Source organism: Bos javanicus, chromosome 11, assembly GCF_032452875.1.
Source record: "Bos javanicus breed banteng chromosome 11, ARS-OSU_banteng_1.0, whole genome shotgun sequence".
Lineage (NCBI taxonomy): Eukaryota > Metazoa > Chordata > Mammalia > Artiodactyla > Bovidae > Bos > Bos javanicus.
Genome location: NC_083878.1, coordinates 26,051,015 through 26,074,683, shown reverse-complemented (window position 1 = coordinate 26,074,683; position 23,669 = coordinate 26,051,015). Strand labels below are relative to the sequence as shown.

The following is a 23,669-nucleotide window of genomic DNA, read 5'->3' as shown; positions in this document are numbered from 1 at the left end:
ATGATGCCCTCAGGCAACTGACTTGACCTCCCAACTTCTTTCCTTAATGTGGGATGACTGTACACCTCAGCGGGCTGTTGTATGACCAAAGGAGAAAATGTAAATAAAGGATACTAGTAGTTACTCAATAAACACTTCCTTCCTTGCTATGCATAAGGAAAAGTAAAACACATGTTTCATTTAAACCCACGAATGCAGCCAGTCTTTGGGCTTTCCAAAGCATGGTTTAAGCAAACAAATAACTCCACCATCTAACAGTCTGATGGATTTAGAATGTTGCTTGAGGAGAAACAACAACAACAAAAAATGTTTCATTTGGCAAGAAATGCTTCGGTTTAATTAAATTTAGAAACATGTACTTACAGAAAAATATACTGGAAGTTTTAAATAGTTTGTGTTATACAGTTTACTTTTTTCTTCTTTTAAACAAACTCCAGAAAGGAGTCTCACTAAAATTGAAGCATAATGCATCTGGCTATAAAGAGTATACTTCGGGAATGATTTATCTTTAAATAGAGCAATGTGTGCCTTTGAGGAACTACAAATTAACGAGGACCTCTGCCAAGTCACTGTAAAAGCTGTGTTTTAAAAACACAGTCTATCTTTTTAGGTAAAACTGATTATGTTAAGATTTCTCCCAACTTTGACTTATTCTGGAAAAAAAATCATAATAAATTACACTAGAAGAATTTGCACAAAGATTTAAAGACAATTTCAAACTTCAAGGCTTTGGTGAACCAAAAAGCTGAAAGAATAACGTTTTTTTTTTTACCTTGCATCCATAACAAAGGTATTTGTATCGGTTCTCTCTGAAACTTTGATGACAAATAGTGTATTGTATCCTGATTGGCCTTTGTCATCACACAAAACACAAGCTCCCATGGTCTTCTCTCCTCTACTATATTTTCATGCCTGTAACCTTCTCCCCTACAAATCTGTTACCTGTCTCGCTGACTTCATCATCCAGGGGAAACTCTTATGATAACAGCTAACATTTTGGGTGTCTTTATGATGTGCCAGGCACTGGTCTAAAGCACTTTACACACTTAAATAATTTAATCTTCCCAGTACCCTGTGAGATTGGCACTAATATCATTCCCACTTTACAGAAAAGGACACTAAGGCACAGAGGTGCTAAGTAATCTATTCAAGGTCCCACACGCAGCAAGTTTCAGAGCCAGGATGTGCACTGGTGTGCAGTCTGGCTCCTGAACCCTTGCCCGAGGCTTTATGCTGCACTACCTCCCTACAATCTTAACTCACAGGACCTTGTTCTTTTCCTTTCGAAAAACCTTTGCTGTCCCTCCATTTTTTGCTACTCATCCCCTTGGCCACACCTTGGTCCTTTTTCCTTCATTGGGAATGGCTCCCCTTCTGAAATTTACATTCTACTTCCTGACCTCAACCTCCCGCAGGCTCCCTCTCTCCTTACTCATGCCACTCTTTCCTTTGACCTCAGTGCCTCTCCTGACACCATGTTCCCTCCCAGCTCCATTCCTTCTCATGTGCCAGGAAGCAGGGACAGTCCTCCAAATTCAGCACTGCTCTTACTCATCTCCCCACTACCCCTGAACACACCACAGTGCACTTTCTGCATCTGACACTGCAGATCACTCCGTCCCTGTTGAACACTCCACTCCTGGCCTCCATGACTTACTTTGCAGGGTCTCTTCATATATCTCCTTTACGTGTTCTCAAATTTGGGAAACCTAGTGTCCTATTAACAATCCCCTGCTCTTCTCACTCTACACATTTTCCTGGATGATTTCTTTCACTGTACTGGAGTCAACCATCACATCCACAATGATAATTCCCCAAATCCTTCCTTCCAACCAAGCCTTCTCCTCTGATGGAGATTGTGTTGCCACGGCCTGCTGGACTTCTTAATTTAGGTGTCTTCACAAGCTGTAAAACTGATAAGTCCCAAAAGAAGCTTTTGATCATCCTAAACAGCTCCTCTTTTCTGAGGTCTCTATCATCTGGCACCATCTTTCACCCAGCTATCCTTATCTCTCCCACTTCCTAGTTGCTGGCTTCAGTCTGAAGAGTTTTACCTCCTAACATTATTTAGATTCACCCTCCGGTCTCTCTCCCAATGACCAGTTCAGAGTCTCATCCTCTTCAGGAAAACCACCTCCACTTACTGTTCTTAGAAACTCCAGCTTGCTTCCCACAAATTCATCATTGCTCTCAGCAGAGCAATCTGTTAACAACTTGAATATAGCCATGCCCCTGTTACAAACCCTGAGGGATTCCACATCACCTTTAGGATGAAGACTGAAGTCCTTAACAAGACCAAAAAAGTCCTCCACGATCGGGACCTCCAACTCTTTCTTCAGAGGACTTGCTCTTTCCTTAGGTGACCACGCTTTGAGACACTGTCTTTTGTCCACACTGTCTTCCAGCCAGGAATACCTTCCTTTGCCCATTTCCAAAATTAAATCCTACTTCTCCTTGGAGACTCATTGCAGGCAAACCTTCTCTGGGAAGTTGTTCCTGACCCCACAGTCTAAATTATTCGGCTTTTCTGTGCACCTTATGATGCATGTCAATAATAGCACTTTATGTATTAATATATAATTATAAATATGCATATGTTCTTTTCTTTCCCACTAGATATGAGGCTCTCTGGGGATGGGGCAGCAGTCTACTCATCTAAATACCTCAGCTCCTTGCTTGACATGGGGTAACTGTTCAATACATGTTTTTAAAATAAGTGAACTTCTATATAGGAAATGTTCTTCCAAAGCATTAAAAGTTGCAAGACTGACTATCCAGAATCAAATTAGTCAAGTTCTTAATATCTGCCTACATATTTCTGTACTTAATAATAACAGTGTGACAACTTGAAAATGTCTCCTCCCCTCCAAAATATTCAAACACTGCTCTGCTGTATCTGGGATTGTAGCCTGAATGTGAGCTCAGAACAAGTCACTCGGAAAGAGTTTTTCTCATATAAGGCTTTGCAGGTGAAAATATGGGGGTGGACAACCCTTCACAAATGGTAGGAAGGAAATCTAATGAGCATCCTGTCTATAAATCCTAGTGGTTTAGTCATCTGATAATCACAGCAACTTGCACTCACTTAAAATGCAGTTGTAAAATGGGAAGTAGGGAACAGTAGAAATGTAACAGGAGTGAAAATTGACAAGGCATGCCGATAATTAAAAATAAGCAAAAAAAACCAAAAACACTGAATGTGAAAGAAATTATAAACCCTTAGCCATGAGATCATATTAAAGCCTAAGGATTTGATATACACAGTCCTTGAAACAGTAGGACAATTAGTTATTATGAACTGGAATAAGAATGTGATTTAAAGTGGCACTGGGTTCATTGGAAAACATATATTAGCACAATACCAGGGAGTTCTCAAGCCCATGAGTAAAAGAAAAAACATTTTCATGGTGATAGAATGATCTGGAAAAACACACAGTGCATCTCTTTGTTGAATGCATTGGTGAAATTTTTCTCTTACTTTTAGAATGGTTGGTCGGTCTTCGTAAATATTACTGAAGAGCACCCATCCATATTCCCACATTAATATTAAGTATAAATTACAGGGTGGTATAGCTCACCATAGTTAAATTTCTCACCTTTTACATAAATAAAGCACATGGAGTAATGCATGATGATGCAAAGATTACTTTCGTGTGCAGTATTTTATGTGTAAATATTTTATTGTGTTGTTAAATTTTTTTAAATAATATTTATCTTAGCATAAATCAATATTTACTCATTCTAAAAAAGTTAGAAAATAATTCACCTATGTATGTTTGAGGTTGACAGACTTGTAAAACCTTTTAAAAAAGAAAGCCAGACTTTATATTATAAAGTTAGAAAACAGAAATAAGCAAAAATGAAGTAAAAACCACACAGAGATATCCAGTATACCTTAATATATTTCCTAGTCAGACATTTTTCTACAAATGTTTACCAAAAGTGGGATAACTATGTAATACTCTACACTTATTTTATCACCTAACAACACATCATAATCTATTTCTAAAACATTAAACATTCTTTTGCACATTGAAAATGACTGCACAGTAAAGCGTTACCTGATTATATAAATATTTAAAACTATTCCCTACTCTATATCTAAGATGATCTCAGTTTTTCTGTATTATAAACCATGGAGTACAAGTAATATTTCTGCAGCAATGGAAAGTTCTATATCTTGAAAGAGTGACAGTAAATATCTACCAAAACTGATCCAATCTTGTACTTAAAACCTGCATTTCAATGCATGTTAATTATTACCTCTCTCTTTTTTTTAATCAGAAAGAGGATGCTGTGATGGACATTTTCATACTTAAATGTTTTGCAAATTAAGATAATTTCCTAAGCATAAATTTCTTAGACTGAAACTGCTGGATCAAAGTCTAAATATATATCTTCTTAAAACATGTAATATTTATTCATTTATTTGTTCATTCAAAAATATTTACTGAGTAAAACACTTTGGCCAAGACATTGCCAAACTGCCTTCTAAGCAAACTCAGTAGCAAATTTCTTAATTTGTGTCAATACTGTATTTCATACTTTTAAAAAAGGTCTTCCCATGATCAGATTTTTAAAAAGATTCATTACTTCTTGCTTTTTAAGAAAATTATTAATGACAGTAGAACATTTTCTTATATGTGGATTGATCATGTGTATTTCTATCTCTACCTCTCTCTCACTGTGTCCTTTGTTCCTTCCCCTCACTGGTATTTACCCTTTACTTCCTGATTAGAAAAAGCTTGTATTTAAGTTTCAAATACACTTTCAAAGCTTCTCATTGGTCTTTTAAAAATTCTGCTTAGAAAAGTTCTGATAGTAAGAACATTTACATTTTTATGCAAAATAGTCAAATTTGTCATGTTTCATCTTTATGGCTTTTGTCTTTGATATCATACTTAAAACACTTTTTCCCACTGCATAACAACATTAATTATATTTATATATATATATATATACACACACACATATATTCTGTGATGCCCACTTTTCATGATTGCAGGGCTAATTCTGTCACTGCCTGGGACACTGCTACTGTATATAGAGTTCCCACCTTGGTGAGCAATCCCTTCACCGTTGGTTTGCCCTCAGGTTGCAGGAAAAGGGGGTTGGCAGCTTGTACTCGAAGAACGTTTTGTAACACTTTAATCCATTCCTCCAATATATTGGGGGAATCTGCGGTCAGATAGTATGTGTGTTTTTCAGTGGTCAACTAGAACGGGATGAGAAAGAGATAGAAAAGGAAACTGCAGATTTTAGAATAATTATCATTTCCTTGTCCATTCTTCAAATATCACTACCTAATATGGAAACAAATATGCTGCAACTTGAATCCTAGGTTCCAAATAAATGAGTCTATAAATCATGTAGCATATTTTAACCACTTTGTGAGAGGGACAATTAACTTTTTGTGGTAATAATTTTTTCACTTCCATTTACTTTAAAACTCTTTAGAGTATTATGCTTTGGGGTCATGATTTTTTAATCTTGTTTTCTCATTAGATTTTCCTTTTCTCCCTTAAATGTGCTACGGGTTCCTAGTTGTTGAAATGAGGAACAGAATAATTGCAGAGTTTCAGAAGCCTACAAATGATTCTTTTTTAAAATAGATGTTTATTTTTTTAATTTATTTTTTAATTGGAGGAAAACTGCTTCAATGTTGTGCTGGTTTCTGCCGTACAACAATGCAAATCAGCCATAAACATACTGATTCTCCTTTGTACATTTTGGGGCAGTCCTCAGGTATTAGCCACTGAAAACAATGAAAACATATTTTTCTAATAAAATGTTGTATTTCACCCTCCAAAAGAGGAAGATAAGAAAATAACAATTATGGAAGGCATTTCCGATATAAGTCATTTGAATTTTAAGTCACCTATCCAAACTATTTCAATAGCTTGTTTTGTTTTTAAAACTCAGCAGAGGTTTCCAGCAAGACTGGCATTATGTGTGTGTGAAATGGTCAGCAGCCCCCTCTGTGGTGTGACTTCGTGGGAACTAGGACAGCCCCCCTGCTCCCTAATATCCTTCCCACTTAGGCATTAGAGTATCTGAAGTTCACAGAACTGACATTTTCTGGTTCTGTATTAAATTGCAAACACTTCTGAATTCAATAGTACACTAAAATCTGGGTTATCTTATTGGGAAATCATTTATCAAATAACCTTCCGCTAAAATAGCTTGACAGCTTGAGAACTGAGAATGGCTGGGAGGGTTAGGAGTGGGGAACAAACAGTGTAAGGGATCAAGGGCAAAGGAAATACAGTGGAGACTTACTTAATATAAACTTAGGTTATAACATAGTTTTAACTAAGAAGTCCCAGGGTTTCACAAATTTTAGGGGCATCAAACTGATCACCAAATGGAATAAAAAAATACTGAAAACCCAGTCTTCATTCTATTAGCTTACATAATTGACAACTGAGTTTTACATGATATAAAAAAGAAAAAAAAATACCTGAACTGTTTGCTTGTTATCCCCTCTTAAAATGCTACAGGATGCACTAAGTTCAATATGGCCTTGTGGTTTTCTGATTACATCGCTCTGTATGAAGGGAAGAAAACCAATGCAAAGTGATTATCTGTAATAGTCATAATAAGAAATGATTTGTCTCATTAATTGCATTACATGGAAGAAAATCAGCCAGGTGTCTGATTTATAGATTGAGGAATTCAGTTCTAAATAACAAGCAATTTCCACTCACCGGAGATTTGTAGTAAAGTAATTCACCACCTTTAAGAACAAACCATCTCCGCTTCCAAGTCTTGACTTTACCACTCATTTTTAATAAGTAGCCAGATTTTTCCAGTGGTTCCTAATTAAAGAGATTTAAAAAAATATTTAAGTTCCCTTTGGAGACTCTAACAGATTCATTAATTAAAAAAAACACAAAAACCCTGATTCAGTGTTTACATTTTTCCCATTATCACTGGAAGATGAGCAAGTTTTCAGAAGCTTCTGCTCTGGCTGTGAGTACTCCAAGTCTGTGGAGTAAGCATCTGGGGGAATAGCATAATCGCTTTCAGAAGCCACAGAAGACAGAGACACACCTAGGTGAAAAGAAATAAATCAAGTCAATATTTAGTAATTGGATGGTCCAAATGCTGGTTGTCAGTTTTCCTAAGAAATACATCCATATTCCAAATCATCACCCTTCCTAGACTAGATGTATTCCATGCCTTTGACCATGAAGTACCTTTAAGGCAGAAAACAGAACTAAAAGGTTAAGGACTATCATGCAAATCTCCAAGGAAGTCAAAGAAACTAAATAATATTTTGGTACGATTGTAAGTATAGCTATTTTCACATATATAAAATGTATGTAATAGTCTAATAATATTTATTAAGAATTAAAAAGATGTGCATTTACATATTGACACGTAGGCAAATCACTGAGTTGGGAAGATCCCCTGGAGGAGGAAATGGCAAGCCACTCCAGTATTCTTGCCTGAAAAATCCCATGGACAGAGGAGCCTGGCGGGCTACAGTCCATGGGATTGCAGAGTCGGACGTGACTGAGGCACCTGAGCACGCAGAGCACGTGCATATGTAGACAAACAAATGTTGAACCTTAATTTTTCAAGATTTGCATGATCATACTTTAATACACTTAATTTTTGTAATCATTTTAAAGTAACATCACATTAAAAGAACACAGGAGTCCAATACTACTAGTGTATAGATTTCGAAAATCTTTCATAAAAGAGAAGCAATAAAAAAGATATAAACAGACTATTTCATTTGCCAGCAGCTATAATGCAAAATTCAAAGGAACATTTTTCGCAATCATTCACTTGCCATCTTAGAAAACAACTTGCAAGTTGCAAGTCACACTGGAAAGTCACTACAATTGGAGATTTTGAAAATATTAAATAAAATCAAGAACTTAAGTCATTATTCATTATAGTATCTGGCAATTTTTAAAGTGTCTATTAACATTTAAGGGCCATGTTAGGATAATTTCACTATATTATTCTTCTAATTTATTTGACTAAGCCAAGTAATGGACGTGATAATAGTAGTATCTTTATTTTTCAAAGAATAACAGAAATTTCAATCTACCAAGGACCTCAGAGATCATTCTGATTCAGGCCCTCATTCTCTAAGGAGACTAAGGTCCACAGATTAGAGGATTTGTCCAAAGTCAAACAGCCAGGCAGAGGCAATGTTGGAGTGCAAATCTCAGGCTCTTAGCCTCAAGATAGGGACACAGCAGAGAACAAAGCAAACAAATTTCTGTCCTCGTGGAACACAGATTCTAGTTAGGGGAGACAGACAAAAAACAGAGAGCAAATGCTATGGAAAAATAAACCATAGAGCCAACTAAGGGAAATAAAAAGTGCTAGAAGTTGGAGAAGAGTAAAGGACTGTATTGGAATAGCGTGGTCAGGGTAGAGATCATGGAGAAGGCATTGTCCGAGCCAAGCACTGAAAGAGAAAAGGAACCAGCCGTAATGACATCTGGGGGAAGAATACCAGGTAGAGCAAACACTCAGTGCATAGGTCCTGAAACCAAAGCATACCTGGTATGTTCCAGGAATAGCAAAAGGGTCTGGGTGGCCAGAGCTGAGTAAGAGAGGAGAAAGGAGGAGATGAGGTCAAAGACGTCAAAGAATCATGTAATACCTTATAGTCAGTATAAGGAGTCTTTGCAGTGTTTTGAGCAAAAGTGTGCTATAACCTGATTCCAGCTGTCAAGGGGGCAAGGTAGTAGCAAAGAGACCAGTGGAAGCCAACATATTAAATCTATGAGAGATGAACAGCTCCTGTTGAAGCTGAGGGGCTTGGGAGTATATAGGGGTTCCATGAACAGTTTGAAAACCAACATGCTATGCCACATTAAAGGCTTTTGTAAAATACAGACATCATTTAATATGACTGACTCTCTCTAGAACCTGTATCTATGCCAAACATTTCTTCAAAATCCACAAAAATTGTAGACCTGCCCAAAGTAAGTTTTCTTAATATCAGGTTTTTTAGGTGTATTCTCCACATTTTTTGGCTCAGAGGTTAAAGCATCTGCCTGCAATGCAGGAGATCTGGGTTCAATGCCTGGGTTGGGAAGATCCCCTGGAGATGGAAATGGCAACCCACTCCAGTATTCTTGCCTGGAAAATCTCATGGACAGAGGAGCCTGGTGGGCTACAGTCCACGGGATTGCAAAGAGTCGGACATGACTGAGCGACTTCACTTTCCATATTTTTAGGTGTATTCTCTGCCATTAAGCAGTGTAATGAATTTAGATAAAATAAGTCTATCCGTACTATAAATTATTCAAAATCAAAAAGTAACTATAAAAGAGAAACCTCATTTAAGCCAAGTATTTCACTTTATTCCTATAACGAAGTGATCTCTCTTTTACAGATAAGCTTTAAAAAAAATAGATTATCTTGTCTGCAATCACAAAGAAAATTCAGAAGAGGATTAGGACTAAAATATGTGTCTTAGTCCTCGGTGAATATTCTTTTCACTATGAGGCTTCCCGGTGGTGCTAGTGGTGAAAAAAAAAAAAAAACCTACCTGCCAATTGCAAGAGATGTTAGAGATGCAGGTTCCACCCCTGGGTCGGGAAGATCCCATGGAGGAGGGCATGGCAACCCACTCCAGTATTCTTGCCTGGAGAATCCCAGGAACAGAGGAGCCTGGCAGGCTACAGTCCATAGGGTTGTAAACAGTCAGACATGACTGAAGTGACTTAGCATGTATGAGTGGAAAGCAGTACTTTGAGATTTTTTTTTTAAGTCCTATTGTAGAGATAAAATTCCCACTAAACATCCTGAACTATTTGGAGCGGTCTTATGTGTGTGCAACCTTCCCTTACCTCGCTTCAGGGCTCTGGGGCTGCCTGGCCCACTCCGACTGCGAGAGTCTGACTCCGAGGTCCGGGAGCTGGATCTTGAACTGTCTTCTTCTTCTGACCCAGAGGAGTCATCCAGGAACGGGCTACTGCTTATCTGGGTCGCCTTCTAAAGAGAAACAAAATAGCCTCCCTGTGTGTCCATCTCTAAAGTTATCTCTCTCTTTAGGTACAGAATTTTACCAGAAGTTAAGGAATAAGCTTTTTTTAAGAAATAGAAGAAAGCATCTTGCTATTATCAAAGTCATTTGTTAAATTCCAAATTCCAATCAGCAAGGCATTTGTAAATGACAAAAGATTCCTAAGACCATACGGCTGTTCATATCTGATGCATTTTCTTCTGATGATACTTATTTTAATCAGGCACTTCACGCAAGGGAGGGGAACCCCGGCAGTGATTTGAAGAGCTTTCTAAATTGGTTGTTTTCTTTACACCATTAACACTATTTCCTTTAAACAACAGTTATGGATGGGGTAGAGGCTCACATGCAGCGTAACAAAAACGGAGCATGTCAGACCTCTATTACTCTGATTGAAATAAATATCTTCTCGAGATTTTTCCATTTCTTCTCTTTTAATAATGTGTTAGTGTGAACTTCTAAAACACCCCATAAAGGGAGTTTATGTAAAATGTCAAGAATGGAATTTGGAGCTTGAATAAACAGTTTTTTTGATCCACCACGAAGAGACCCACGTGTTTAACAATAATGAGTTACCCCCTTCAAAGTTGTATACACTGGGGTTGTCATGTTCTTGTATATCAGAGATGTATAAAGTCCTGATGTGGTGTAGGAAAGCACTGCAACAGAATCTGAAACAGAAAACAAAATGATTTTTTAAAAAAACAGATCTAACTAGCACTTAGGTCTATTTCTTATGAATGTGAATTAACAAAATTTCTAATTAAAGAGACACTGGATGAACACATGATATTCATTATACAGTCTACTTTAAGAATGATGGCATCCACAGTTTAAATTATACACTCTCTTACATGGTTCATTACATACCCAAGTGTGCTAGCTCCCCAACTAGCCGATAACCTCTTTGAAAGTGAGGATCTTAGCTTTTGTTTCTTTGGTATCTCCATTCAGCTCAGGCTAGGCGGAAAGGAGTACAGATACCTACTGACTGATTCAGTGACCAGTACCCGTGAAGATATTCTCTGATTATTCAGAGCCCTATTGGTGACCCAGTGTTAAAATATCATCACTTTTAATCCTTTAGCAGGTGAACCTCAAATTGAAAGGTTAGAATATATTTCCTGGGTGGCAAAAACCGATGATAGATAGCCAAAAAGAAATAGAACATTAATGGTTACCTCTAAGATACAGATTACAGATAGGAAAGGAGGGGGCCAGTAGAAGGAACTACAGAAAAATGTCTCTTTTTATTTCAGACAGTTCTTTGTGGTTTGGTTTTATTTTTCATAATGAGCATGTATTTCTTCTATAATAAATTTTTGAAGAAAGAAAGAAAGGAGGAATGTGTTTTAAACTCTGGAAAAAGAAGACATAGAGATCAATATTTTTACAATTTAAACAGCTGAAATTCCAGTGTCCAGGCTTTAGCTTCTTTGGGGTAAAATCATGAGATACTCGCTACATGAGAGTTGAACATCAATGTGCCCCTATACTAACATGAATTTCAATTTTAAAATATATATCAGCAACTTCAGAAAGCATTTTCTGAAAGTTGGCAAAACTGTATTTATTCAAATGACTTTAGACATTTAGGAAATTCTTGGCTAGTGAAATGGCAATACAAAATCACTTATTCTTTAAAAAAATGTTTTTATTACAGTAAAAAACACATAAGATAATATTTACCATCTTAACCACCTTTGAGTTCAGTTAGTGTTAAGCATATTCACACTGTTGTCAATCAGATCTCCAAAACATTTGTATCTTGAAAATCTGAAACTCTATACCCATTAAGCAACTGCTCCCCTTCCCCAATACTTCGTAACCCCTAGGAACCACAACTCTGCTTTCTGATTCTATGAATTTGACTACTTTGGATACCTCACATAAGTGGACTCATACAGTGTGTGTCTTTTGTGACTGCTTATTTCAATTAGCACAAAGTGCTCAAGGTTCATTCATGATGCAGCATACAAAAACACTTACTTTTATGAACATTCTCCATATTGAAGGCCTCAGACATTCGAATGCCTGATTTGGCTACAGCATAAATTCTGCTTTCCTAATGTAAAAGAGAGATTTAAGCTGGATATTTGAAGCAAAGAAGCAATTACTTTCAATACATATGTTTTTCATTTGTTCTTCATTTAACAGTCACCAGAATACAGCATTATTATAAAGCTGTCACCAGTGCCAACTAAAATATGCCACTGTGAACAGCACTGCAGAATTTTTTTCCATCCATTAGTCACTCCATTATCTTTGTTCCCAAATTTTTGCTTAGTATTTTAAATTATTTTGAAGAGACAGGAAAAAAGTAAAAGGAAGCTTGTTCACAACCCCCGACTATTCATAAACACCACCATTAATATGCCATCATTTCAGAACATGGTTCAAGAAAAAGAAGAAAACCTTGAATGGCCGTAACATAAAGCCAGAAACCATTTATTATCTTTCACTACACACAAATATTATCTTTAACAATATACCATTCTAGAATATGGTTAAAGAAAAAGAGAAAGCCAAAACTTGAAGTCAGAAAGCACATACAAAGTAGCATTAAGTTCTATCACCTTCATATTACAATGAAGTTGAAGAAACACCTGAAGTCAAATAATAAGTGAATTTGAGAACTGCAATAGAATTTATACAATCTTGTTCCAAAAGTAGGTTGTTATTGTCTCTTCTTCTCTGAGATTTCTCAAATGGGTACTGGAAGGCTGTTAGCCCTGTCCCTAAGAGAAAAGGGACTCCAGGTTGTTCCTCACGCATAGGTCACCATGTCCTGAACTTTGTACCACACCTAACCTGCACAATTGTCTGGTCAGGACACAGTAGGCAACTCAGGCAGTCCTCTTTAGGACTATGCTAGCCAGGGGCTTTGAAGCAATGTGCATGAAATCTCTAATCATCTGAGACACTTTAGATTGAAGAGTCACTGACGGAATGAATCAGAGGCAGCTTCTCTGACAGCGTGATGGTGAGATACACACAGAGACAAATAGTAGAGCAGACAGAACAAAAAGACACATAAAAATAAGACAGTAAGTGAGGTACTTAGAAGCCATGAGAGAGGCAAAGGTGACAGTCAGCAGACGTGAGAGAAGCAGATAGTCACTGCAGACAGGAGAGGGCAAGCTGAGCCATGGGACCAGGGACAATGGGTGTCACCTGTTTCTAAGATGCTGACCATCAGAGGTGCTGCTGAATCATCACATGACCTGCTACAGTGACTGTTGTATTTTTGAATGATATTCCAGTTCAATAAGGGTGGGCTATGCCTTAAAACTGCCTTAAAATAAACCCCTAAAATTCCTTAAAGTAAACTTTCATAAATTGAGGTGATTAGAATATACCTCTTTAACGTGAAACTTGAAAATACCCAACAAACAGAAATAAAGCCTCAAACTTGGCCAATGTGCTAGAAGGCTTCTGCAAAACAATACTACTTTTTCAGAAATGGATAGCTTCAGAAAATAAAGTGAAGAGAGAAAGGCAAAAGACCAGTAAAAATGGTTTGCCAAGTAAAATGAATGTGAAACCCTAGCCTAAATCGCCAACATAATCTCAACATAATAAAAGAAGCAAAATTTCAACTCCTAACTGCCTAAAGGGCAACATAATTGGAATTCCAGAGATTCACGTGCCAATAATGTCCATTTTTTATGTTATTTAGAATTTAGTAATAAACTGCAGGTGGTTTCAAGTGGACTTTGCAATGAAATGTTCTTTTAAAAGTAAATAAGAGAGATACATCTCAAGGTCTGAATTTATAGTAGGAAAACATAATTGCCTTATTTGCTTAAAACTGCATCGGTCACTAAATAAAAAATAATAACAGAACATGACTCTGAAAACCTCAAAATCCTGCAACCCAGATGGATTCTCTTGAGGCTAAAGGTTAAACTATGTCAGTATGTGAAGGAAAACTTCAATCTACAAAACAGATAATTTCACTTTGTTTCAAATATAGGAAGAATTTTTAAAATTATTTTCATGAATTTATCTGGGGGGCTGTGCTGGGTCTTTGTGTGGCACATGGGCTCTCCAGGTGCACCTCATGGACTTAGTTGCCTGGAGCATGTGGGGTCTCAGTTCCCCAAATAAGGATTGAACTCCCATCCCTTGCATTGGAAGGTGGACTCCGAAACACTGGCTCATCAGGGAGGTCTCAGGAAGAATTTTCTTAATCTAGTGATTCCCAAGAAAGTCAAAGTGTTAGTCACTTCGGTCGTGTCTGACTCCTTGTGACCCCATGGATCATAGCCTACCAGGCTTCTCTGTCCATGGGATTCCCCAGGCAAGAATACTGAAGTGGGGTGCCATTTCCTTCTCCAGGAGATCTTCCTGACACAGTGATCAAACCCAAGTCTCCTGTATTGCAGGATGGTTCTTTACTGTCTGAGCCATCAGGAAGCCCAAGAATCACACAATTGATAGGTTAATTACTACATTAATCGTCAATGTTCCAATGGAAGAAATTTCAAACTATTCTAGATACAGGAAGATGCTTTTGGTCAAAGCAATGGATTGATAAGCTCATGACGAATAAAATCAAATTTCTCTTAAAGTCAATCAAGTGAATAATTAAGTTCAAAACTTGATGACCAGTAGGTATCCTGGCCCAGAATTTACCCACCATTAGAGAGAACCCTTTTTCCTCACCCTGGTATTTCCATGTGGTATGCATGCGTGCTAGGTCATTTCAGTCGTGCCTGACTCTCTGCAACCCTATGGGCTGTAGCCCACCAGGCTCTCCCATCCATGGAATTTTCCAGGCAAGAATACTGGAGTGGGTAGCCATGCCCTCCTCCAGGGGATCTTCCCAACCTAGGGATCAAACCCACATCTCTTACATCTTCTTCATTGGCAGATGGATTCTTTACCACTAAAGCCACCTGAGAAGCCCCCTTCCATGCAGAAGCCACTCCAAAAATTGAACATTCCTGATCTCTAGCCAACCATTCACTTTCTCCTCTCTAAGAAAAAGGAGTGGCTTAATGTGACTGGAATGCCCAGAAGGAGAAACTGGACATGCAGAGACCAGACCTTCGCCTTTCCTTTCTCTTGAGAAGCAGCTGTTGCACAAAGACAACCATGTGTTCTTTCTCTAGACCATGAGCTTTAGAGAAGCCGGGCCTCACTGGAGGGAGTCTGCGGCAGTTGATCCAACACTGCCTGAGCCTGGGTGGCAAAACCCAGCAACTTCCTGGGTGCAGTACTGGCTCCTGCGCCCACTAGGTCTCTAAAATCTGTTTCATCAGTAATAAAGGTAACATCTAGATCTCCCGTCTGTCTTACTCTTGTGTCTTATTTCTCAACTGATTCAGGGGAAAAGAGAAAGGAAAACTGAATTCTAAAAACTGGGAATTGTCAGAACAAAGCTGGACTGGAAAAGAAACAGGAAAAGAAGTAAAGTAAAACCAGAAAATGAGTGTTGAGGAAAAACAAATGTGTGTGCACTGCGCACAGCAACATAATTTACCCAAGAGGGAAACCGGTGCAGAGGTGGAGTTGGAGGTTTGCCACAGGCTGCTTTCTTTGCTGAGTCGCAGGCTTCCTGGTCCTCTGAACATGGGGATTCCAAGCAGTCGTAGGAAAATAATCCATCATCGCAATTAGTGTCCATAGTCTCTAAAATTTCTGTATTGTCGCCATCAACGAGATCAAGATCTGTTTCCTGAGGTCTCAGTGGCCGTATCATGCTTATAGCATTTCTGTTTGTGCCAAACATCCTGTCGGAACTTAACTGTGGCTGGCTTAGGTGCCTTTTGGCTAGTGCGATGCTTAAGCTGAAAATATTAGGGATCCTTAATTTGGGGGGTGGCAGAGTGGAGGAAGGTCCTAGTTCTGTGCCTTTTCCAAGGAGTGGGTTAGGATGCTTTGGACTCAAAGCTGGGGTCAGAATAGGGCTTGGGGTGTTAGCTTCACTCGAGGAAGACGAATAATCCAACCTCTGAGACTGAAATTTTTTATTGAGTTCGTCTGAGGAACTATCACGCTCCTTTTTCCTTGATTCAGAATTTCCCTTTCCGAGAGGACAATTCTGAGCCTTCCACTGTGCCTCCTGCTGCCAAGAATACAGCTTCTTGTGTTCCAGTCTCTTTATGCCAAAGGTCTCTTCTTCAAATATTGAGCTGCTGTCGTCAGAGGCCGTGAGATATGTCTCACTGCCCATTCTGCTACTTTGGACCCCCTCCTCTGATGTGTGGCTGGAAAGGGTAGACGTGTACCTGGACTTGGATCTTCCTTTGCTCCCATCTTCCTCATCGGAACTCCAGTCACTCCCGGGAGCCCCAGAATTCTGGGATGTGCCACCATCCATCACAAAGCTTGTCCTTGTTTTACGATTCTGCTCTGACATGCAAGGGCCTTGATGCAGTGTTCTCTGACCTCGGTTGTTTTCTTGAATTTGGTTATCAACAGATTTTTCTGGAATTTCCATCTCTAGAAAAGCATACAGTATATTGGCACGCTGTCTTTAATCATACAATCTTTCTGTATATTTAGCTTTATGTATCTACACTGTACAGATTGGAATTTTCATTTGAATCAAGTTGATTTACATTACCCTTTTTTAGTTCAATGTCTTTTTTAAACCCAAGTTTGAAAACTGTAAGCTTCCTATAGACTACAACGCCCTTACACTCAACAGAATAGTATCAAAATGAAACTACTTTTTACAAAGAAACATGGAGGAAAAAACTGACAATAGACCAAGGAGAGATAATACAAGAAGCAAAATGAAAAACAGGGCCACACTGACTATCAAAGATAGCAGCCACTAGAAAAATTCTATTTTAGAAGCAAAAAAAAGTGACAACCCTCTTTCTACTAAATTTCAAAATCATAAGTAAATTTAAACATAATAAATATAAAGCTATTGTTTAAAAAAACCTTTATTCCCAAGCTTCAATACATGAAATCTGCAAAACCATAAAGAAAACGTACACAGAGAAAAACTTTACTCACTCTACTTTTGGTTTAATCATAACTACAAAATGTATCTTTATAATAAAAATAACAGTCTTTAAAAATGTCTTTAGACATGGCTTATTTTTGTTTATAACATAACTAATAGAATGAACCATTGACTTCATAAACAATAAACTTAAAATTTAGTTTGAAGAGTACAAAAGAAAAACTTTGAAAACATGAAAACACAGACAGGATCTTCGTAATTAAGGCTATACAGGTTTTACAGATTGGTATCAGGCGGGTTGTTAAATCTGCAGATGAGCAAGAGCTACAGTCCAGGCAACCTCAGCTGAACTGAGCTGTACTGAACTGAAAGTGAGAAAGTTAGAAAGTGGGGAAAAAATGAAAATAACTTCTCAAAAAAAAAAAAAAAATCCACATAATGGCATAAAAGCAAGTACCAAAGGAACCCTCTGAACGGAAAAACATTATGTAGTTTTCAGAAGTTCATAACCAAGCATAGAGACAGCTCTTAGGGCTATAATTTTTCTCCTTTGGAGGAAGGAAGCAGGAGCTGAAAATAGAAAAGATGCAAGTTCAAGTCTCTCTAAAATATTTGGGAAAAGTCACACTGGTGTTGACAAAGCCAGAAGCCAAATAAAGAAAAATTTAGAAGGGCTTTAAGACTAAAAGAAGGGTACAAATCTGCACACAGGTCCAGAGTTTGAACATGTGGCAAATACTTTCTTCTTTGAGGCAATAAAGGGAAATCAAAGCAGTTAACTAAATTTTCATCTGGTGTTCTTTTTCCTTATGAGTTTGCTACATCATATTTAATTTCATATTGAATATTAGATAATTTTTTATATTTTAAATAAATAATGAATAGGAAGGTTACATTCCTAATCTGAAACTCGCATTAATCTTAACAAATGATTTTTCCTTTTAAAAAAATGTTAAATTCCTCTAGTCCATAAATACCTTCTATGTCTTTTCCTTCCGTGAACTCAGGTTCCTTAGATGATATCTTGCTTGTTTCCTCAGATTTTACAACTTGAGGAGGACTCCTTGCTCGGGACAAAAAGCACCCAAAGGTCAGACTGCTTAGACGCTGGCCTTCTGAAAGCTTTGGTGTGGAAGCAACTGACTTCTTTCCTTGAACTTCTGCAAGACCATTAATCGAAATCAAGATCCGAATTTTTCATAACAGTTTGTTAAACAGAGAACCAAAACATAAGTAAAAACGTGGACAAATCACTCCTTAAACCAGAAAAAAGCCTAAAGTTCATCTTTATTTCTGTATAATAACTTGGAACCCTCAATGTGGAGCACCATACACCAATGTTTAATATCTGCTTATGTATTTTGATGGTACAAAATATTTTTTAACTGCAAAGAGAAAACTTTCTAATCCTTTAAAAAGTAGTCAGCTCTCAAGCCACAAACAAACAAAAATCCAGATATAAATATAAACAACTAGAGAATTACAGCTTCTTGCAGGACCAAGTATTAGTAAATACCAATCAAGTATGTACTGATAAAATTTGATTGTTGGGTAATGCTACTAATAGTGAGAAAATGGGAATGAGATCTTAGTTGTCAAGACAAACCAGGAAAATTTAGATGATCACTGGGGCAAATATCACATGATCACTGGAATAACTTTTGCTTACCATAGCTTTCAGTGTGCTTCTCATCAGAGAGCAAATAAAGGGGCTTAGTCTATGACCATGATATGGAGAACCTTAATCACTTAGAGGAAAAAAAGGGGAGGGGGAAGTTTCTAGACAGAGAATTCAGATAGCTAGGTGAGTGATTCTCAAGCACCTAGTGAAACTGAAAGTCGCTCAGCTGTGTCCAACTCTTTGTGATCCCATGGACTCTCCAAGTCAGAATACTGGAGTGGGTAGCCTTTCCCTTCTCCGGGGGATCTTCCCGACCCAGGGATCGAACCCAGGTCTCCTGCATTGCAGGCAGATTATTTACCAGCTGAGCCACAAGGCAAGCCCAAGAATACTGGAGTGGGTAGCCTATCCCTGCTCCAGGGGATCTTCCTGACCCAGGAATGAAACCAGGGTCTCCTGCATTGCAGGCGGATTCTTTACCAACTGAGCTATCAGGGAAGCCTGATAGAAAGCATCTAATCATGGGTTTAATTCATCTTCTGGGACTTGTAGCACTGCTGCTTATAAGATTAAAAACATGGAGTTTTCAGTGATAGTAAGAAAAGTTTCCAAGAAATTGAATTCTCAACTCCTAAAGAGCACCAAAGGGTAAAGTTAAATAGTAACTGATAATTGAGTAAAGATACAAAAATATCTTTAAACAGTGTCCTCCTTCAGATATATCTTTTAATATTCTCATATTGACCATAGAACTCACAGAACTAATTCATGATATTTTAATAATCACATATACACATAGATATTTTGAAAGTATTATATCATATCTATATCAGATCAGATCAGATCAGATCAGTTGCTCAGTCGTGTCCGACTCTTTGCGACCCCATGAATCACAGCACGCCAGGCCTCCCTGTCCATCACCAACTCCCGGAGTTCACTCAGACTCACGTCCATCGAGTCAGTGATGCCATCCAGCCATCTCATCCTCTGTCGCCCCTTCTCCTCCTGCCCCCAATCCCTCCCAGCATCAGAGTCTTTTCCAATGAGTCAACTCTTCACATGAGGTGGCCAAAGGACTGGAGTTTCAGCTTTAGCATCATTCCTTCCAAAGAAATCCCAGGGCTGATCTCCTTCAGAATGGACTGGTTGGATCTCCTTGCAGTCCAAGGGACTCTCAAGAGTCTTCTCCAACACCACAGTTCAAAAGCATCAACTCTTCGGCGCTCAGCCTTCTTCACAGTCCAACTCTCACATCCATACATGACCACAGGAAAAACCATAGCCTTGACTAGACGGACCTTTGTTGGCAAAGTAATGTCTCTGCTTTTTAATATGCTATCTAGGTTGGTCATAACTTTCCTTCCAAGCAGTAAGCGTCTTTTAATTTCATGGCTGCAGTCACCATCTGCAGTGATTTTGGAGCCCAGAAAAATAAAGTCTGACACTGTTTCCACATCTATTTCCCATGAAGTGATGGGACCAGATGCCATGATCATCGTTTTCTGAATGTTGAGCTTTAAGCCAACTTTTTCACTCTCCACTTTCACTCTCATCAAGAGGCTTTTTAGTTCCTCTTCACTTTCTGCCATAAGGGTGGTGTCTTCTGCATATCTGAGGTTATTGATATTTCTCCCGGCAATCTTGATTCCAGCTTGTGTTTCTTCCAGTCCAGCGTTTCTCATGATATACTCTGCATATAAGTTAAATAAGCAGGGTGACAATATACAGCCTTGACGTACTCCTTTTCCTATTTGGAACCACTCTGTTGTTCCATGTCCAGTTCTAACTGTTGCTTCCTGACCTGCATACAAATTTCTTAAGAGGCAGGTCCAGCAATGCCTAGGTTCCAAGGATCAATAATCCTTAGCCTCCAAAACTAAGAGGCTACCAGTGAGGACTAGAATTGCAAGCCAAAAGTATCAGGGAAATAGCATTTTGTGATTAGGCTTAGTACATACGATCTATTTCAAAGAGGGTGAACAACATGAAGACCTAAAGCTTTACTTATAAATGTGGAATTCCAGAGGAACACCAATTTTTTTCATTATATAGGTAGAGGAAATGTGTTACATAAGAAATATATTTTGGTCTTCATCCATGGTTCCTGGCACACAGCTCCTAAAACCCTTGGAATTTCCTAAGAGTGATAAAAGTGTCTTTTGTTTTCATAACAAGCCCTTTCAAACACTTCTGAATATATATTAATGAGGTGATTTCTGGAAAGCCCTGAGATGGCTTCAGGATGGGGTTGCCAGGGGAACCAACCAAATCATGAGAGGGTTAGAAATTTCAGCCTCACCCTCCACCCCCTACCTCTGACCTCAGGGGAGGAAGAAAGGGGCTGAAGGTTGAATTGATCACCAGTGGCCAATGATTTCATCAATCATGCATCCCTACATAGTGAAACCTCTGTAAAATCTCAAAAGGATAGGGTTCGGGATGCTCCGAGTTGGTGAACACATGGAGGTGCGGGAGGGTGTCTTATCTGCTAAGAACCTGGAAGTTCTGTGCCCCTCCTCCCATATCTTGCCCTATGCATCTCTTCTATCTGGGTCTCCCTGAATTACATCCTTTGTAATAAACCAGTAATCTAGGCAGTAAACTGAGTTCTGTGACCCTTTTTAGCAAATTATTGAACCCAAGAAAGGGATCTTGGGAAGCTTGGATTTACAGTCTGTTGGACAGAAGCAAGAATATCCCTCTGTATTTGTGTGTGTGTTTGGTGCCTGATCAGGGTGGAGGTGGGTAGTGTTGTGGGGCTGAGGGATCTGGTACTATCCAAGTAGATAATGTCAAAGTGAGTTAAATTTGTAGGACACCCAGATGGTGTCTGTTGAGAACTGGATAATTGCTTAGTGTAGGAAAAACTTGCACACATCTCATATCAGAAATATTAAGAGAGAGAAAATAGGAGTCTTTTCCCTTTACAGAATGACAGCAGTAGATACTAACATGCAGTAGACAAAATGCTTCCACACATCCTATAATCAACACCCCCCATGAAACTAAGTGAAGTCGCTCAGTCATGTCCGACTCTTTGCGACCCCATGGACTGTAGCCTACCAGGCTCCTCTGTACATGGGATTTTCCAGGCAATAGTACTGGAGTGGACTGCCATTTCCTTCTCCAGGGGATCTTCCCAACACAGGGATTGAACCCAGGTCTCCCACATTGTAGACAGACACTTTACTGTCTGAGTTAGACACTATTAAAATCACCATTTTACTGATGTAGGAAGAAAATTGGAGATATAACACAGCTATTAAATTGTGGGGCATTAAAGTTTATTTCAAAGCCCAAGTTCTTTCTACCACACCAGTATTCCTCCAATGCATTCTACAAAACTCCAGGGCTTTGTGGAAATGTTGCAGAGAAACAAGAAGAGGCAAGAAATGCAAGAAGAGGCCTGGGTGAGACCAGGTCTGCAGAACTCTGGACCCATAACCCAATACAATTTTTACCAATTATATCCCTTAAGATTCTACAGGAAAAAAATGTTTTAAAAAGGGTTCTTCTAAGACTTCCCCAGCAGTCCAGACTCTGCCTTCCAATGCAGAGGGTGTGGGTTCAATCTCTAGTCAGGGAACTAATATCCCACATGCCTCAAGGTACAACCAAAAATCTAAAAAATAAACTTGTTTTTTTAAAAGTCGCTCATTAAAAAAAGAAAGGGGTCTGCTGCTAAACAAAAGTTTGAAAAGCACTATCCTAGGCCATTGGTCTAAGAAGCACAAGCTAAATACCCTGGTGACCTACCTTCACATCAGCTATATGTGTACCTGCACAGCTATCACACCAATAGCATATTAATAAATAAATCTCTATCGTTAACTCTACCATCCATTCTTTGGCTTTGGAGTTAAAAGAAAACAGGCCTAAGCATTGGAAAATGCAAAGAGTTTATTCACATAAAACTTTGCACAAAATATTCAGGTTGTAAGAATTTCAATCACCAATGAGCACAATGGTATAAAGTGAAAATAGAAAACAAGACTGATTAAGTAAACATACCCCAAAATTAAATGCTCAAATTACCCTCTTTGGGTTATTCACTACTGTCTAGCTGTGCTCATATGGACATGTGGCTATTTAAACTTAAACCAATTCAAATTAAATAAAATGTAAAGTTCAGTTCCTTAAGTTGCACAAGTCATATTTCAAGTGCTCAACAGTAAAATTCTACATAGGCAAATTAATCAAATTAGGCTACCTTAGTCAAGTGCTCATACCTTGTAGTTTTGACTGTATTGTTTTTATCTCTTCAGTTTGGTTTTGGTTGATCAAACGAAGATTCTGATTCTCCAATTCCAACTAAAAGAAAATAATCGTTTTCTTGTAAACAGGGATAAGTATTTCTAAAATGTACCAGTAAATTATAACATTGAGAGCATGTTAATACCTAATTAAACATAAACAAAATATGAAAGAAATAACTAAATATCAGATGAATTTATCGGCACAGATTATCAACCTAGATAATTATGACTTTAATATTTATTCTTTCCAGAGCTAAGTTTTCAATGTTTTTCACCCCTATGCCTTTACCACTGTAAAATTATTTTAAACCAAATTATTTCAGCATTTAGTCTGACATATAAACTAAATAATGTGTACCACTCAGATAATATTGAATACATTAATTTTATGAGAAATTAATATTCTCACTTATTATTCTCTAACTACTTACAGTTAACTATTTAGAACTAAAGTCAACTAATTAGAATGAGGCTACTTAAGACTGATTATCATGATTCTATCAATCCTTTTTTAACTTTAGAATTATATAAGCCATTAAAGTGAAAGCTACCTATCTCATATTAATTAAAAGCCAGCAGCACCACCAACTGATCAAAATTTTGTTTCAGATATTCTGATGACTGATCTATTTGAAAGAAAGAAAAGGTTAAGAAAAGATAAATATGGCAATAAATACCTCATTCAACTTAACTGTTACCCATTCTTTGATCTTAGCTGCTTTCTCTTCTATTATTTTAGCTTCTTGAATCCTTATTTGTTTCTGAAATAACATTAGTAGTTTGTTTAGTTCAAATATAAGCTCACTGGCCTGGAAATATTACAGTTACAGATATGAAAGGCAAGTCTACTTAAAACTTGTTTCTAAG

At 38.0% G+C, this 23,669-nt stretch overlaps 1 protein-coding gene across 7 annotated transcripts in view; it reads right to left on the bottom strand.

Annotated features, from left to right (window-relative positions):
* The window catches only part of PLEKHH2 (pleckstrin homology, MyTH4 and FERM domain containing H2), a 524,875-nt gene that overhangs the window by 469,585 nt on the left and 31,621 nt on the right, over positions 1–23,669 (bottom strand). For 6 of the 7 annotated variants that reach the window (XR_009739349.1, XM_061432222.1, XM_061432221.1 and 3 more), the window contains 11 exons: positions 23,480–23,563; positions 22,776–22,857; positions 17,903–18,085; positions 15,489–16,450; positions 11,990–12,065; positions 10,577–10,671; positions 9,825–9,969; positions 6,917–7,053; positions 6,708–6,818; positions 6,461–6,547; positions 5,057–5,215 (listed from right to left, as the gene is read on the bottom strand). Coding sequence is in view for 6 of the 7 variants with exons in the window: in XM_061432222.1 (XP_061288206.1) it covers positions 5,057–5,215; positions 6,461–6,547; positions 6,708–6,818; positions 6,917–7,053; positions 9,825–9,969; positions 10,577–10,671; positions 11,990–12,065; positions 15,489–16,450; positions 17,903–18,085; positions 22,776–22,857; positions 23,480–23,563 (2,121 nt within the window). In the remaining variant the exon portion in view is untranslated. The remainder of the gene's footprint in view (positions 1–5,056; positions 5,216–6,460; positions 6,548–6,707; positions 6,819–6,916; positions 7,054–9,824; positions 9,970–10,576; positions 10,672–11,989; positions 12,066–15,488; positions 16,451–17,902; positions 18,086–22,775; positions 22,858–23,479; positions 23,564–23,669) is intronic. The other variant, XM_061432220.1, reaches the window with a different exon arrangement.